The sequence below is a fragment of the Ranitomeya variabilis genome, chromosome 4 (assembly GCF_051348905.1).
Source record: "Ranitomeya variabilis isolate aRanVar5 chromosome 4, aRanVar5.hap1, whole genome shotgun sequence".
In the NCBI taxonomy this organism is placed as follows: Eukaryota; Metazoa; Chordata; class Amphibia; order Anura; family Dendrobatidae; genus Ranitomeya; species Ranitomeya variabilis.
This window is the reverse complement of record NC_135235.1, coordinates 742,646,169-742,665,240: the sequence shown is the minus strand read 5'-3', so window position 1 is coordinate 742,665,240 and position 19,072 is coordinate 742,646,169. Positions and strand designations below refer to the sequence as shown.

At 43.6% G+C, this 19,072-nt stretch overlaps 1 protein-coding gene across 2 annotated transcripts in view; it reads left to right on the top strand.

The window, feature by feature from the left end:
* Positions 1–18,914, top strand: part of LOC143768056 (uncharacterized) — a 77,467-nt gene extending 58,553 nt beyond the window's left edge. For both annotated transcript variants that reach the window (XM_077256725.1, XM_077256726.1), the window contains exon 7: positions 16,217–18,914. In XM_077256725.1, coding sequence (XP_077112840.1) covers positions 16,217–17,676 — 1,460 coding nt within the window. In that variant the 3' untranslated portion in view covers positions 17,677–18,914. The remainder of the gene's footprint in view (positions 1–16,216) is intronic.
* Positions 18,915–19,072: the final 158 nt, after the last annotated feature.

Here is a 19,072-nt window from a genome sequence, read left to right as displayed (position 1 = left end):
GGTATGTGTAAATAGCTCCATGGAGTAACCTGTTGTGTTGCCTGACGCATGCTTCTCTGTTGTTCTGGGTGAAGAACACAAGGAAGCGACTTATCCCTGACCGGGAACATCCACTGACGACGCACTGCTCTTACATTTTGCACTTTCCGAGGAGGAGGCAAAAGAGCTAGAGGCAGAGTCAGCAATGAAAGCCAAAACTTGTTCCTGCTGCTGGGGCTTCAAAAGCGGTTTTCCTACTCCCAGAAAAGGGAGCCTTCGAGGCCTTGTGTAGCCAGATGATGACGCTGGCTCAACAACTTGAGACTTAGGTGCCATTTTGCTTTTCTCACTACCACCAGATGCGCCACCACCATCATTACCAGCTGGCAATGACCGCCCACGGCCACGACCTCTTCCACCAGACTTCCTCATTCTTGGAAAAATTAAACCAAACTAACAACCGTTATGTGGTCCTGTACAAGCTGGTAGAAGGTGAACGTAAACTTGTTGTGAATTAAAATCTCCCTTTTTTATGTGTGGGCGAATGCTGGAAAAAATGAGGCCCACTGTATTACACTACACAGTTTGATTGGCAGAAAGAGGCTGGCAGATATGCCACAAACAGGACTGACGCACGCAGATGCACACACTGTCAATAGAAATTTCCCTCTTTATGTGTGGGAGAATGCAGGATTTAATCAGGCCCACTATATCACAGTATATTTTCTGTGGCAAAAAATGAATGACATATACCACAGACAGCACTGGCACAGATTTGGCAAGATTATTCTCCCTTTAATATATTTTTTTTTTATATGGGAGACAAGTGAATAAATCAGGCCCACTATATCACAGTATATTTTCTGTGGCAAAAAAATGAAAGACAGATACCACAGACAGCACTGGCACAGATGCACTGATTGGCAATATAAATCTCCCTTCTTAGGTGTGGGACACTGCAGAAAAATACAGGCCCACTGTTTTACACTACACAATTTCAGGGGCTGAAAGTGGCTGGAAGATATTAAAAAAATAAAAAAGGGACCGTAGTACAATTACTATCTCGCTACAATAATCTCTGAAAAGTATGGCAGGCAGCAATAAAAAGGACTGCTGCACACAAAAAATGAGGACAAACAAACAAGATAGCTGTGCAGAAAGGAAGGAGCAACAGGATTTGTGCTTTTAAAAAAGCAGTTGGTTTGCACAGCGGCGTACACACAGCACCGCAGCGATCAGGGAGCCTTATAAGCTACAGAGCTGTTGCACAGAAATCTTGCCTCCACTGTCCCTGCAAACAAAAGGTGGTGTTGGACAGTGGAAATCGCTACAGCACAAGCGGTTTGGGGGTTAATATACCCTGCCTAACGCTATCCCTGCTACTGACGAAGCGGCAGCAACCTCTCCCTATGCTCAGATCAGCAGCAGTAACATGGCGGTCGGCGGGAACGCCCCTTTATAGCCCCTGTGGCGCCGCAGAAAGCAAGCCAATCACTGCCATGCCCTTCTCTAAGATGGTGGGGACCAGGACCTATGTCATCACGCTGCCCACACTCTGCGTGCACCTTCATTGGCTGAGAAATGGCGCTTTAAGCGTCATTTGAAACGCGACTTTGGCGCGAAGATCGTGTACCGCATGGCAGATCCCACGCTGGGATCGGGTCGGGTTTCATGAAACCCGACTTTGCCAAAAGTCGGCGACTTATGAAAATGACCGATCCGTTTTGCTCAACCCTAATCACAATGATAAGTTGAGCCGCCCCTCCAAAAAATGCCTCCATTCTTCGAATGCCAATTTAACAGCTAGGAGCTCCCTATTGCCCATATCATAGTTCCTCTCGACCGAAGAGAACTTCCTGGAGAAGAAGGCTCAGGGCATAAGGTTAGTTAAAGTAGCGGGCCCCTGGGACAACACTGCTCCCACCCCCACCTCTGAAGCATCATCATCAGCAACAAATGGTTTGTACAGGTCAGGTTGTATCAAAATTGGGGCAGATATGAAACATTTCTTCAGAGTTAGAAAAGACCGTTTAGCCAATGAAGACCAATTTTTAACATCCGCCCCCTTACATGTGAGGTCTGTGAGGGGCTTAACTATCTGCAAAAACCCTTTGATGAATTTGCGGTAATAGTTAGCGAATCCTAAGAAGTGCTGGAGTCCTCTGAGGCCCTGGGGTTGAAACCACTCAACTATATCTTGCACCTTCTTGGGATCCATTCGAAACCCCTCTGCTGATACAATAAGTCCAAGAAAAGATAACTCCTGTACAAAGAACGAACATTTTTTCAAGTTAGGGAGAATCAACTGTTTGTCAGAGTTTCTGGAGAATACATCAGAATGTCATCTCAGTAAATTACCACAAAGCGGCCTATGAGGTCCGCAAAAACCACATTTATAAAATTTTGTAATACAGCTGAGGCATTAGTGAGACCGAATGGCATCACCAAATTTTCAAAAAGACCCTCTGACTTGAGAGAGGCAGTTTTCTATTCATCCCCTTCCCGTACCCTAATCAGATTGTAAGCCCCCCGAAAGTTGAGTTTGGAGAACCATTTAGCCCCAGAGCTGATTACACAAATCTGGAATAAGAGGAAAGGGGTAAGTGTTCCTCACCATAATTTTGTTAAGTTCCCGAAAGTCAAGGCAGGGGCGTAAACCGCCATCTTTTTTCTTAACAAAAAAGAAACCAGCACCCACAGGAGAAACGGAAGGCCATATATATACCCCTTACGAAGGCTTTCAGCAATATACTCCTTCATGGCTAATCTCTCCAGACATGACAAATTAAATAAACAAGCTTTAGACAGTTTAGCCCTGGAAATTAAAGGCCCCGTCTCACACAGCGACGCTGCAGCGATACAGACAACGATGCTGATCGCTGCAGCGTCGCTGTGTGGTCGCTGTGTGGTCGCTGGGGAGCTGTCACACAGACAGCTCTCTCCAGCGACCAACGATCAGGGGAACGACTTCGGCATCGTTGAAACTGTCTTCAACGATGCCGAAGTCCTCCTGCAGCACCCGGGTAACCAGGGTAAACATCGGGTTACTAAGCGCAGGGCCGCGCTTAGTAACCCGATGTTTACCCTGGTTACCAGCGTAAATGTAAAAAAAACCAAACAGTACATACTCACCATCTGTTGCCCGTCAGGTCCCTTGCCGTCTGCTTCCCGCTCTGACTGAGCCGCCGTACAGTGAGAGCAGAGCGCAGCGGTGACGTCACTGCTGCGCTCTCACTTTACGGCGGCAGTCAGAGCAGGAAGCAGACGCCAAGGGACCTGACGGACATCAGATGGTGAGTATGTAGTGTTTGGTTTTTTTTACATTTACGCTGGTAACCAGGGTAAACATCGGGTTACTAAGCGCGGCCCTGCGCTTAGTAACCTGATGTTTACCCTGGTTACCAGTGAAGACATCGCTGGATCGGTGTCACACACACCGATTCAGCGATGTCAGCGGGACCTCAACGACCAAAAAAAGGTCCAGGCCATTCTGACATGACCAGCGATCTCGCAGCAGGGGCCTGATCGCTGGTACGTGTCACACATAGCGAGATCGCTACTGAGGTCGCTGTTGCGTCACAAAACTTGTGACTCAGCAGCGATCTCGCTATGTGAGACGGGGCCTTAAATCAGTAGCGCAATCATAGGGTCTATGCAGTGGTAAAGCCTCGGCCTCGCTTTCAGAAAATACATTCTCGATGTCTTTTAGGTACTCCGGAATACCCTCCAGACTAACAGATGACACAAACAGAATTTGCAGGTTCCACACATAAAATTGATTTATAACAGGAATTAACACATTCCGAACCCCACATGACAATCTCGCCCGACTCCCAGATAATGACAGGGTTATGGCGTTGCAGCCACGGCATTCCCAGCACCAGCCCTGAAGGCAGATTGTCCAAAACAAAACATTTTAACTCCCCCACGTGAGAAGCACCAATTTGTAACTAAAAAGACTCAAACATAAAGAATCCCAGCTTGGGTGAGGGGAGATGAGTCAATGGCCACGATTTTGAGTGGGGTCTTGAGCCTGACTATCCTTATCTTGAATTGGGAAACAACACAATTGCTGATCAGATTGATGGATGAACCACTGTCCACCAAAGCTGTGGAAGAAAAATGACAGTTGTCCACCAACAGTTCAACTTTTAGGCTGCTGTCACACTAGCAGTATTTGGTCAGTATTTTACATCAGTATTTGTAAGCCAAAACCAGGAGTGGAACAAATAGAGGAAAAGTATAACAGAAACAGATGCACCACTTCTGTATTTATCACCCACTCCTGGTTTTTGCATACAAATACTGATGTAAAATACTGAGCAAATACTGCTAGTGTGACAGCAGCCTTAGTAACATTTTAGAGCATGAGGAGAAATGTGCCTAAATGTCTAGTCAGCTTCCTCGACCACCACCCAAACCTAGTCGTTTCCTGTCACCTTGGAGGACTCTGGACAGGAAGGACAATCCCTCTTCCAGTGTCCAGGTTATCCGCAGTAAAAACATAGTTGCATCTCACGGCGGCGTCTCCTTTCTTTTTCCCTTAAGTGTAATGGTACCAATTTCCATAGGCTCTGGAGTGGCACCAGTTCCTTTACAACTGGAGAATAGAGGGGTATCATGCTGCATTACCCCTCTTTCCCGTAATCTGAGATCTATGCGTACAGCTTGGGTCATAGCGTCCTCCAAAGAGTCGGGTGGAGGGTGAAGTGCCAGAGCATCCTTAAGGCATTTGGACAAGCCTCTCCGGAACAAACCCTGCAAGGGCCGAGTGCTTCCCCTTACACACACTCATTACCATGTCCTCCGCCAGGCGCAGTCTGTCAGATTCATCATAAATATGCCCCAAAGCTTCAAAGAAAGCATCCACCGTCAATCTCTCAGAGGCTGAGGGAAGATGGGGAAAAAGCCCAAGCTTGGGGGGGCCCCTCTAAGTAAAGATATAACGACCCCCACTCACTGAAACTCATCACCCGAGGAACAGGTTCTTAGGGAAAAATAAAAGTTTGCACCCCTCTTTGAAGGCTCAAAGATCCTTGTTGTGTCCTGAAAATGTATCCGGAAGCTTACCCGGGGTTTCAGGGGACACCAAGGCAACATCCCGACTACCCCCGATCCCATGTTACCAGCAGAAACTGCCCCTTGCACAGTATCAGCTAATTGCCGCTGTGCATGAGTCATGGTACGCTGCTCCACATTAAGTTTCTGAAACAGCTGAGTCAGGTGTTGGATCTGCTCAGACAATACCTGCATGGGATCCATAACTTCCCCACCCTTCCCCAGAGAAGGAAAGTTAAGAAAATACGGGGTCGGTTATAATGTCAGGCGAAACTGTCGGATGGGCACTTACCAGGGGTTTCAGCAGTCCTGATAGTTAGAGCAGGGAGCCTCCGGCAAACTGTGACAGCTGAACTCACAGCATCCGCGAGCTGGGTGAGATGACAGCTACTGAGCGGGGCTGCAGAAAGCCGAGCGCTGGGTGGGGAGTGTGCTGACAGGACCTGTGGAACGTGACCGCAGGTCAGTGGGGAAAGAGGCGGGGCCTCGCGCTGCTCCTAAAGATGAGGGCGGGACGCTACTGGGACCCCAGGGACAGGGAGAGGGGAGAGAGGTCTGCCAGACACCAGGGGAATAACAGAACACAGGAGGAAGACGGAATCCAAGATAAGCCGAGGTCTGTGAACCAGAAAGGCAAACGCAGTACACAAGGGACAGTCTGATCAAGAAAAGTCAGGGACGTAGCAGGAGTCAGAACACCAGAGAAGCAGATGCACAGTACAGAATCAAAGGACAAAACCACCGCAGGGAACAGAACCGGGTCAAAACCATACAAGCAAGCTAGAACACAGGCACAAAACACATGCACACAGGGGTATAACTGACAAAGCAGGTCACAGAAAGAGACTATAAAAAGCCTCCGAGAAACCAAAAGGAGGCTATTCCGGATTTAACCCTAGACGCTCCAAACAGAATATATCCAACGGACCATGACAAACAGATTCCGCACTCTTGCTTTATAATGTTTTCCTTGCTTTGCACCTTCTGCAAAGCTTTTATAAGTGTAGAAGTACATCAACTACACTTTCAAAATATTTACTTTAATTAAAAAAAAATTCTGGATTCAGTTAGTCATCCATACAGTTGAACGTGGTTATTGCAACATTACGGTGGTATATAAAACTACAAAAAGTGTTGAAAAATATTTCTGGATTTAATTAGTTATCCATATAGTATTTGGTGCTTTTTGTGACATTTTGGTGATCTATAAGGCAATAAAAAAATCTCTTAAAATTTATCTGATTTAATTAGTCATCCATAAAGCATTAGTTGCTTTCTGTTAAATTTCTATGATATATAAGAAAGATATATATCTTGGTACCGTGTTAGCCAGTAGATAGAAAAATATTTAGAATTGAGAATCATCAGTGGTTGATACCTTTTAATGGCTAACTGAAAAGATGGTAACAAATTGCAAGCTTTCGAGACTACACAGGTCTCTTCATCAGGCAAAGACTAAAAGAAATTCTGTAGAATCACATATTTATGCACAACGTAGCACAGGGGGGAAAAAAAAAAGGAAAAACCATGGATAAGACAGGTGACATGAAGCAGAATTACCATGAGTGATAAACAGTTATGTCTATAAATATTGGGCCAGTTCTTAGATAAGGAATGTTTTATTGTCCTCTGGGGTCTCGTTCTGTTGTGATGACCCCTCATACTCTGAGGGGCAAGTTCCTTAGTTGATGAAAAAAGACATAAATCCGTGCGACACACATATTGCTATTCCTGATGACTTCATTATTAAATTGTATGAATCATTGTTGAACCGCATGGATGCAGTCCTTCAAGCTCATGGAAGTCACACAAAATATGAACTAGCACCACAACTTCATTCACCAATGTTAGGCAACATATATTTGTATTTTAAGTTAATTATTTGTTTGAATATCACATTACTTTCTGTGGGCGACAAAACTTTTGTCTTGCCAAAATCTGACCATTCTGTGAAATATTAACTAATCAATATTTCTGCATTGATGCCAATTTATTTTCTTAACCTAAACCACATTTCGGAGGGTTTCAGCTTTCAAAAGAATAATTTATACAACCAATGGATTAATTTAATGTCAGGTTATAAGCTTTTATTTACATAACATGGATAAGCCACATAACTTCTGTCAGGGAGTGTACATAGTGTATAACCTGCTTTGAGTGACATTTTTTGTTTGAAATGAAAAAGAAAAATTGGCCTGCTACAGGTCTGCACATTTGGTTGTTCCAAAACTGACTATTGTCATATATACTGTAGAACTTGGTTTATGTGAAATTCCCATAGTTAGAAATAAATAAAAAAAAATGGCCTGCTACAGGTATACACATTTGGTCCTTTGCTACTTGGTCCCCAGCTGCCACTATTTGTCCTGGTATTTGTCCTGGTGTGGCGTCCCCCCCCCCCTCCCCTTATACCAGCACGTGTTCACTATGATCACCCATGTCCTTTCCAACATGGTTACTGTGATTGTCCAATTAACGTCCAACACGTTGATAATCGTGTGTGCTCAGGCATGCTACAATTCCCTGACAGCACACTGAGTGATTTTGTGGAGGCTGGGCCCGAGTCCCACCATGGCATGGCACATGTGCTGCCTACACGTAGGATTGTTGGACCTACTTCTATCAGGGTTTCCTCCACATCCTACTCCAGTTCCTGGAGCCCCTACTTCTCATCTATCATCTTTGATTTGCTATCTCAGAGCATGTTGTCTACATCAGCTGGAAGCTCTGCAGCACTGCCTTAGCAAAGCGGAAACAGACTCCTCTGAAAGTAATTTGTCAAGGAGACAAACCACACACCGCTGCAGAGTTATTGAAAGGAATAACAGACCAGACTACAACCAGCTATGGTGGTGTGTGATAATGGGTGTAACCTGGTGGAGTTTCTGAAGGTTGGCAAGCTCACACACGTACCATGCTTGTGTAAGGTGACTGATTGAGGTATTTGTGGGCGAGCTGCTGCTTCTGCACACTCTGGCACCCTACAGACAAAATATGTCCCAGTCCCAGAGTGCTGCTGTGTGTGGGGTGCACCACACTTACTTGTGGCCCATAGGCTTCCATTGTCTCTATGCTCCCATATTCCAGAACCTTCAAAGCAAACAATCCGGGGGACATTGAATTTGTTAAAGTAGTCAAACTTTTATTGGCAGCTTTCGGTCATTACAATAAGGCATATAGGATAGGGCCCAATGGGTTAAGGACTTTCCCACAGGTACTGGACTTAACTTTAGCCCTAATTCTCGGTATGGGCAGAGCATCTCTCTTGCTAACTCCGCTAGCCCTAGGAATTCTTCTCCATCACAAGCAATGCACCCAAATTCCATCACCTCCTGCCTCTGAGAGTTTAAGTCCTTCTTTCCCTCCAGCTCCGCAGGCTTAGAGCACTTACAGGCCCCGATGTTCATCTCAGGGTTCCCAAGCCTGCAGATGGATTTGCATGGAAGGGTTTTTGACAATGCACTTGCTTGAGTAACATACTCACACTTTCCCTAGCAGCCTATTGACTGTGACTGCTGCAGTCACCTCACCACACTTTCTCTAACTGAATGTGACACTTAATGAAATTGGCCCTAGCCCTCAGTTGCTGAAAACCTACACAGTTGCCAGAGCTTCTGATCAAAGTACGCCGCATGGGCGCCCATTTCCACAGTCAGCTACAGCTACCGTCGCTCTGGCAGTGTTGCAGCAGCACATGCAGGTGCCAGCTCACCGACTGGTGTGCGACGTGGCCATGCATTGGAATGCCACACTGCACAAGCTGGCAAGGCTTTGTGAGTGGCAGAGACCAGTTGTGAAATACCAGCTCCATCGTGCTTGTCTATATTCTGGTCAGACTCCGCACATAACTGAAGAGTCAGCATGGATGTATGACATGTTTGCGGTTCTCCAAGACTTTGAGAACTCCACAAAGATCATGAGCAGTGATGATGCCATCACCAGCACAACGATCCTGCTTCTGTGCCTACTTCAACAGTTGCTGCTGACAAACATGAAGCTTTACATGCAGATCAGGTGGAGATGGAGGAAGACATGAGACATGGAGATACTACCTAGCTCAGCCTCATTTAATATGCTCAGTGCAACAGTGTCTAGTACACACACAAGTTTCCTATGTGGATGGGCTGAGGAGGGGAATGAGTAGGAAGAGATTAGAGGAGATGGGGAATAGTCATTATGGTGGAGACAGGGAAGTGTTGGCTGTAGGGAACTTGGCACATATGGCATACTTCATGTACTGCTGCCTTTCCCGTGACTCTCGTGTTATATTCATTTTAGGCAGAAAAGAGCACTGGTTGTACACCCTCCTAGACCCATGCTTCAAGGAGAAGTTTGCACCCAGGGGTGAACCTAGCCACACTGCTGCCTGAGGCAAACTTCAAAACGGTGCCCCCTCAAACACATATACAGTACAGCCCCCCTATAGGGCTCCCATCTCATAGACAGTCCCCCATACATTACATGAGTGATAGCTATTGTACATTCTACAATAGGTCATAAATCAGACAGTATAGTCCTCTATACAGTATTCTGGGCACCACAGTGCTCTATACAGAATAATGAGCCCCATATATTGCTCCATACACATGCTGCATACTGTATATTGGCCACACATGATGCTCCATACTGTGTAATGGCCGCACATGATGCTCCATACTGAATAATGGCCACACATAATGCTACATACTGTATAATGGCCCCACATGATGCTCCATACTGTATAACGGCCGCATCCATACTGTATAACGGCCACACATGATGCTCCATACTGTATAATGGCCCCACCTGATGCTCCGTACAGTATAATGGCCCCACATGATGCTTCATACTGTATAATGGCCCCACATGATGCTCCATACTGTATAATGGCCCGACATGATGCTCTATACTGTATAATGGCCCCACATGATGCTCCATACTATATAATGGCCCCACATGATGCTCCATACTGTATTATAGCCCCACATGATGCTCCATACTGTATAATGGCCACACATGATGCGCCATACTGTTTATTGGCCACAAATAGTGCTCCATGCTGTATATTGCCCATACATGATGCTCCATACTGTATAATGGCCACACATGATGCTCCATACTGTATATTGGCCACGCATGATGCTCCATACTGTATAATGGCCACACATGGTGCTCCATACTGTATAATGGCCACACACAGTGCTCAATACTGTATAATGGCCGCACATGATACTGCATACCGTATAATGGCCACACATAGTTACTCCTACACACGCGGCTGCGCTCCGTACACCTTCACACACGGCTGCGCTCCATACACCTCATACACACCCGGCTCTGCTCTGCTCACCTCATACACACACGGCTCCGCTCCGTACACCTCATACATACGCGGCTCCGCTCCGTACACCTCATCCACATGTTGCTCCGCTCCGTACACCTCGTACACATTCAGCTCCGCTCCATACACCTCGTACACACACTTCTCTGCTACATCCACACTGTAAACCCCTCCTGACCCCACACATAAGGTAGCTTACCATGGCAACCAGCACAGCAGAGTCCTGCAATCCATGGATGTCCCGATCATGTGACCCCTGACTACTCCCTTCCTGTGACCTCATCACAGGTCCTGTGCGCACAGAGCAGCCAATAGGTTCTGGGTTGTGAGCAGGGGTGCGCGCACCGCACTAGTGACACTCAGCAAATGTCAGGGATTATGGAGAGTCGGCACCACGTGTTCTGACTGCCGCTCTGCCGCCCCCTGTCTTTCAGTGATGACTGCCGCCTGAAGCAAAGGGCTCAACTTGCCTCATGATAGCGGCGCCCCTGTTTGCACCTCTCCCTCCTGAGATGGAGAGGTATACTGAAATGGTGATATACCAGAAGGCCAGAAGGAAAAGATGTTGACACAAATTCTCCATCAGACAACACTAGCAGCAGGGGGCAGCTTGCCCATCCAAGGAGGCAAGGCGAGTGAGGCACACACCATGTACAGCAGATGCAGGGGTACACTGTCAAAGACCTGGTCCAATATCATGACACCCTCTTAGCGTCTAGGCCCTGATGACTGGGTATTTTTGACAAGGATGGAAACGTTTTTAAATAGGGTCAAGCAATAACTGGCTTACAAAACAAGCATACTCCATAATTCCTCTGTGACGTTCAGATATTGGGTCTCAAAGCTGGACACCTGGCATGATCTGTCCCTCTATGCCTTGGAGGTGTTGTGGTTTCCTGCGCTAGCATCTTGTCTGAGCGAGTTCTTAGTGCCGCTGGGGAATCATAATAGACTGGCGCTTTCACCTGTCAACAGAAACTGCTGACAGGCTCATTCTGCTAGAAATGAACAAAGCCAGGATTAGACCCGGTTTTTTCACACCACCAGATGACAGCAGTACTAGAACTACACTTTGTTCACAATATTTGAATAAGGTAGTACAGTTGGTGCCTTCAAGTGTGTATGAATGACCCCGCTTTTAATTTTTGGCACTTGGCGTATAGCTTTATGGGTTTACAAGTACCACTGCATGACAATTTGAACAGAATGTGTAGGAGAACCTCCCTTATGTCTAATACAGGGTGTATCGGAGTCCTTAATTTTTGTCTCTTCTTGCTTTCTTCATAAATTACACTGAAATTTCCAGTTTTTGAATTAAAAAAATCAATTTCGGTTTACTTTAATTGATTTTTTTAATAAATACTTTTTATATGCAAGTCATTATATAGTAAAAGTAAAGTACTTTTTTCCCTGTAAACTCTTAATTTCTCTATTCTTGAATGACTTGTGTGAGTCCCTGCAGCCGCATGTTTTGCGACTGTTAGACAGCCACAAAACGTGCAAGAATTACGAATCCACATACTCTAATTACTCCAGAGAAGTTTCACCATTAGTTACTCATGTTTTACTGATGAGGACTGTTGAGTTTGATCATTTCAGTAGATGTTATTTTCTATACTCGGTTTTTGATTACAGTAGTTAGTTCCCGAAAGACTTTGATTTAACCACTAACCACAGCCAGTTTTATCTTCCTAGTCAGGTCTCATATTTCAATTTTGACATTTGTCACTTTATATGGTGATATCTTTGGAATTCATCAAAAAGTGTAATAGGAAACAAATGGACCTTACAAATAATTTTACAACTTCTCTTGAATCCAACAATACCCTAGATACAGTTGTACACTACAGTCTGGGCACATAGTGGAGTTAAGACGAGAAGGAGCGCCATTTAGCTATTTGAATGTAAATCTTGCTGGAATAGTTTGGAGACACAATATATTGGCGGCACTGTTCATGGTCACCTGGCAACTCAAATGTGGCTACTACGAACAAGCTTGGCGCGATCTACTCCGTTTTCCATATCACAGGGATTGCCTTGCTCATCTTCCTTTAACCCCTTATCGACCAGAGGTATTTTTGGTTTTGCATTTTCATTTTTTGCTCTTCCCAGAGCCATAACTTTCTTATTTTTTGGTCAAAATGGCTGTGAGGGCTTGTTTTTTGCAGGACAAGTTGTGCTTTTGAACGACACAATTGGTTTTACCATGTCTCGTACTCGAAAACAGGAAAAAAAATTCCAAGTGCGGTGGAATTGCCAAAAAAACGTGCAATCCCACACTTGTTTTTCGTTTTTGCTTTTTTATTAGGTTCACTAAATGCTACAACTGACTTGCCATTATGATTCTCCAGGTCATTACTTGTTCATAGACACCAAACATGTCTACGTGGTGAAATAAAATTCCAAACTTTGTTTTAAAAAAAATTTAAAAAATTGCGCCATTTTACGATACTAGTAGTGTTTTCAATTTTCAGGATCTCTGGTTGGGTGAGGGTTTATTTTTCGCGTGCTGAGCTGACGTTTTTAATTATATCATTGTGGTGCAGATACGATCTTTTGATCTCCCGTTACTGCATTTTAATGGAATGTCGCAGTGACCAAAAAAAAAATATTATTCTGGTGTATTTAAGTTTTTTTCATGTTACGCCGCTTAACGATGAGGTTAATCCTTTTTTTTAGTTGATGGATCTGGCTATTCTGAATGTGGTTATACCAAATATGTGTATGTTTGATTTTTTTTAATTATTATTATTGTTTTATTTTGAATGGGGAGAAAGGTGGGTAACTTGAACTCTTATATATTTTTTTTATGTTAAAAACTTTTTTTTTTACTTTTGGCATGCTTCAATAGTCTTCATGGGAGACTAAAAGCTGCCATAGCTCGATCAGCACTGCTACATACAGGCGATGATCAGATCCACCTGTATGTAGCAGAATTACTCACTTGCTAAGAGTGCTCATAGCAATCCAGCAGTGACAAACCTAGAGGTCTCCAGGAGAGTTCTAGTAGTAATGCCAATGCATCGGTGACCTGCCATCACATTACGGGGTCACCGGTGGGCGAGATTTCTGGCCATGATTACCGGAAGAGCATGTTAAATGCCTCTGTCAGCGTTTGACAGTGGCATTTACGATACGATACGATACGATACACTTTATTGATCCCGTGGGAAATTATGGTATCACAGCAGCACAACTTACATCATAAGAATCATAAAATGAATTACATAATTGACATGACAGTGGAGTTGACAGAAGAACATTATACATTATACATTAGAATAGGACAAACACAGCGGGTGAACTGAAAAGTAGAAGAAATAAAGTAGACAATCCCCTTTATGATTTAACCCTAATGTTATTGTTGTACATCCCCATAGCAGTTGGCACAAACGATTTCCTAAATTTTTCCTTCTTACACCTCAGAAGTATTAGCCGGTTACTGAAGGTGCTCTTCTGTCTCATGAATAGCTCATATAGTGGATGTGCATTATTGTTCATGATTGCCCTACACTTTCTCAGAGTTCTTCTCTCCACTACCTCCTCAAGAGAGTCCAGATTGCAGCCGACAGCAGAGCTTGCCTTTTTGATAAGCTTATTCAGCCTATTAGCATCAGAGGCCCGCACACTATTACCCCAGCATATGATTGCAAAAAAGATGGCACTTGCCACTACAGATTGGTAGAACATTTCTAACATTTTGCTACACACATTAAAAGACCTCAGTTTCCTTAGGAAATACAATCTGCTCATCCCCTTCTTGTAGACAGTCTCTGAGTGGCATCTCCAGTCCAGTTTGCTATCCAAATGGACCCCCAAATATTTATAACTCTCCACCTGCTCTACCTCCTGACCAGCAATAGTGATCGGTAAGCATTCCAACTTAATCCTGCTATAGTTGGCCACCAACTCCTTAGTTTTCTTAACATTTAGTTGTAGATAGTTACCATTGCACCAATCCACGAAATTCGACACCACCCTTCTATATTCCTCATCCCCCCGATCTCCCCTAATACATCCCACAACCACGGAGTCATCCGAAAATTTTTGAAGGTGGCAAAGATCAGATTTATACTGAAAGTCCGATGTATACAGTGTGAATAGAAAGGGTGCAAGCACCGTTCCCTGGGGGGCACCTACACTGCTCAATAATCTGCTTGACACAACTGCTCCCATCTGTACAAACTGTGGCCGATCTGATAGGTAGTCAGTTATCCAATTTCTCATCCCCACCTCCACCTTCATATCAGTCATCTTTTTGTGTAGTAAAGGTGGCTGCAGGGAATTAAATGCACTCGAGAAATCAAAGAACATCGCTCGCACCATGGTTCCGTCAGTCTCCAGAAATGAATGTACACTATGTAACAGAGAAAGAATAGCATCATCCACCCCCAATCTATGTCGGTAAGCAAACTGAAGGGGATCGATAAAAGCATTGACCCTTGGTCTTAAGTGAGCAAGCACTAATCTTTCCAAGGCCTTCATAGCGTGAGATGTTAAGGCTACCGGACGATAGTCATTTAGGGTTGCAGGAGAAGAAGTCTTGGGTACCGGCACCAGACAGGAAGTTTTCCATAACACAGGTACCCTCTGTGTTTGTAGGCTTCCATTAAATAGGAGTGTAAAGACAGTACACAGCTGGTCTGCACACACTTTAAGGACACGTGAGCTGAGTCCATCAGGTCCAGCAGCTTTACCAATGTTAAGTGACTTAAACTGCCTCCTCACATCATTTTCGGATACTCTAAAATTAGTCTGCTCCTCCTCCAATATCGATGTTGCAGAATTTGCACCCAATTCCCCTCCACTTCCAGTTGGCAGTACACATGTACTGCTAAATCTATTGAAATACTCGTTCATCTCATTAGCCTTGTCCAGATTTCCTCCCCCGTGATCAGACCTTACCTTAAGCCCAGTCAGTAATTTCATTCCTGACCAAACGTCCCTGGTATTATTGTGGGACAGTTTCTTTTCAAGTTTAATTCTGAAGGCTTTCTGGGCCTCCTTTATTTTATACTTCAATTCATGCTGTATCATTTTAATTTCCTCTTTGTCGCCTAATTTAACGGGTTAATAGCTGCGGGAGGATTGCGATTCCACCCCCGGCTGTTCTGGGCACATGGCAGCTGTTCAAAACAGCTGACCTGAGTGGAAAGATGAGGGCTCATCGCCAGTGCCCTCATCAAAGGCAGAGTGTTCGACAGCAGCGGACTATTATGCCCATATGTCAGAAAGAGGTTAAAAGATATACACGGATTTGGACTTACATAGAGACCCCTAGGCTTGGGCCACGTTGTTACCTGCTGTTCTGTTGTGAGAGATAAGAAGAAGAATAGTCAGGTTGCCGGGTCAGAACCAGGAAGGCAGAGAAAATGCCAAATCAGAAGATGCAAGAGTAGTCAGTAACAGGTAACGAATTCAGAAGTCGGGAGCTGAGAACAGAGAACTGAACCAGAGGAGAATAAGCTTGTATCTGGCACCTTCCGGCAGAGCTGATATTGCTGGATTGGTTTTTAGAAGCCATGTTGCTTTTCAAAAGACTTTGAGCCACTAATAATGTGCAAATCTGTTTTTCCACTAACAGATGATGGACCTGAGCAGGGACTTTTTTTTTTCAAATGAGTATAGTTTTAATTGGTATTATTTTTGCCTACAATACAGTTTGGTGGCTTTTTATTCGAGCACCACAATCTACTTGTGCATGTTATGAGGTTTTCGATTAGCCAATGAACTGTTATTGTCTTGGTAAATCAATATTTTTGCATAACTTGCTATGTTTACAGACAGTTTAAGTAGAAATGTTCAAAAATATAAGTTAAAGATATATTAAAAATTAATAACTGATTTTATTCTTGGCAGATGACTGTACCAGGAGAACAGAGGGACAGCTGATATCTTCAATTTTTCAATCAGATAATATTGAGATTCCACAGGATACAAATAAAGGGACTGCCATTACTCCAGATACACCAACATCCCTTCACAGCGATAATCTCTCATCTGATCCTTTCAAACATGTCCTGTCGTCTGATTCATTACAGACTGCTAAGGAAAATCAAAGTCACAAAATAAGCATTCAAAAACTAACTGCTCATGAAGCAAACAAATCATTTTCAGGTTTAGAATATGGAAATCATTTTCCTTTTGAAAAATCTTTACTGAAACATCAAAACATTCATTCAGTAAAGAATAACTATTCTTGTTCCAAGTGTGGGAAATGTTTTAACAAGAAATACAATCTGGTTAGTCACCAGAGAACTCACACAGGGGAGAAGCCTTTTTCATGTTCACAATGTGAGAAATATTTTACAAGGAAATCAAATCTTATCACACATCAGAGAACTCACACAGGGGAGAAGCTATTTTCATGTTCAGAATGTGGGAAATGTTTTACGAATACTTCACATTTTAGCGCACATAAGAGAATTCACACAGGGGAGAAGCCTTTTTTATGTTCCGAATGTGGGAAATGCTTTACAGAGAAATCAAGTCTTGTCAAACATCAGAGAACTCACACAGGTGATAAGACTTTTTTGTGCTCACAATGTGAGAAACATTTTACAAGGAAATCAAATCTTATCAAACATCAGAGAAGTCACACAAGGGAGAAGCTATTTTCATGTTCAGAATGTTGGAAATGTTTTGCAAATGCATCACATCTTAGCGCACATCAGAGAATTCACACAGGGGAGAAGCCTTTTTCCTGTTCAGAATGTGAGAAATATTTTACAACAAAATCAAATCTTCTCACACATCAGAGAACTCACACAGGGGACAAGCTATTTTCATGTTCAGAATGTGGGAAATGTTTTACAAATACATCAAATCTTAGCACACATCAGAGAACTCACACAGGGGAGAAGCCTTTTTCATGTTCAGAATGTGGGAAATGTTTTGCAGAGAAATCAAGTCTTGTCAAACATCAGAGAACTCACACAGGGGAGAAACCTTTTTCATGTTCACAGTGTGAGAAATATTTTACAAGGAAATCAAGTCTTATCACACATAAGAGAAGTCACACAGGGGAGAAGCTATTTTCATGTTCAGAATGTTGGAAATGTTTTGCAACTAAATCACATCTTGGCGCACATCAGAGAACTCACACAGGGGAGAAGCCTTTTTACTGTTCAGAATGTGGGAAATGTTTTACAGAGAAATCAAGTCTTGTCAAACATCAGAGAACTCACACAGGTGAGAAGCCTTTTTCATGCTCACAATGTGAGAAATATTTTACAAGGAAATCAAGTCTTAACACACATCAGAGAACTCACACAGAGGAGAAGCCTTTTTCTGTTCAGAATGTGGAAAATATTTTGTGAAGAATTCATCTTTTCTTATTGACCAGAAAAGTCTCTTCGGAGAGATGCCTTTTTTATAATCTTATTGTGGTAACTGTTTTGCTTGAAAATCAACTCTTAATAAACATCAGAGCAGTCACACAGGGGAGAAGCTTTTTTTCCATGTTCATTATGTTGGAAATGATTTACCCGACAACAACCCCTTGTCATTTCCCATGTTTGGCCTCGTTAAAATAAAAACACTCATCTCGACTTCCGTGCCGGTGCCATTCCACTGATGTCGGGACTTGCATTCCCGAGGCTCATGTGAGGTTGTTGCATCACATGAGCCCTGTTCCCAATCAGTGCCAGCTTTTCTGTCCCCCCCCACCTTGGATATATTGAATATCAACTGGAAGCCAGGGCTGCAGCTGTTCTCTGACTTTGTGATGTTTGATTTGGGAATGTGGAGATGGTGACACCAGTGCTGATTGGGGGCAGGTTTCACATAATGTAACAACCTTACATCAACCCCAGGAATGCAAGTGCCGACACCGCTGGAAAATGCCACACAGAGAGAATGCATTATCATACCTATAGTGTGAAAAATGAATTACTGGAAAATCATATTTTATTGACCGTCAAAAACAACTCAGAAGGGGAGAAACAATATATGTTATTGACAAATTGTACAAAAAGATATAACAGACAGTCGTATAATTAAATAAGAAAGGGAAATTACTTTACAACTTACCATAGTTTTTTGACTATAAGACACTATAATAGAAAACAATAAAATCCATAAAGCAATGCCTGCCTATAAGCCCCAAATCAGTAGATCGCTGACTCCAGCCATGTCATGTTTATTATCTATATGGAAGGGTAAAATCGCGCTAAATAGCATAGCGGCGACCTTGAACTTCTGCAGTCTTCAGGAGTGATGCTATTGTTATTGTTGGTAATTATATAAAATCCTGAAGGGCTGAGAACATCCCACTACGCAGCCCACGTGAGGTCATCAAGGAGGGGAGTCTGGGTGTAACTTAGGTGCTGATAAAAAGTCAAGGTTAATTAAGATCTGGGTTCATGCAGAAAGATATACTGTATATCGGTGTATGCACAATCCCCTTCACTGGACATCCCCAATCAAAGTGCTCTCCTTCCCTAAGCCAAATCATGTCTGTGATCACCATAGTAAGATTCCTGCTTTAATCTTGTTTATTTTATGCACTGCATATGCTGTATTCTTTGTCCCCTTAGTAAAATCTTTTGTATATTTTTTTATAAACCCTGCCTATCATTCTGGATTATATTTGAAAAAACTGACCGTCACATCCATACATAGACTAAGTGTGAACAGGTGCTGAACCCAGAGTAACCAACTCATATATAGTCAAGTAAAAAAGGCAGCACACTGCAGCGCTAAGACATGCAAACA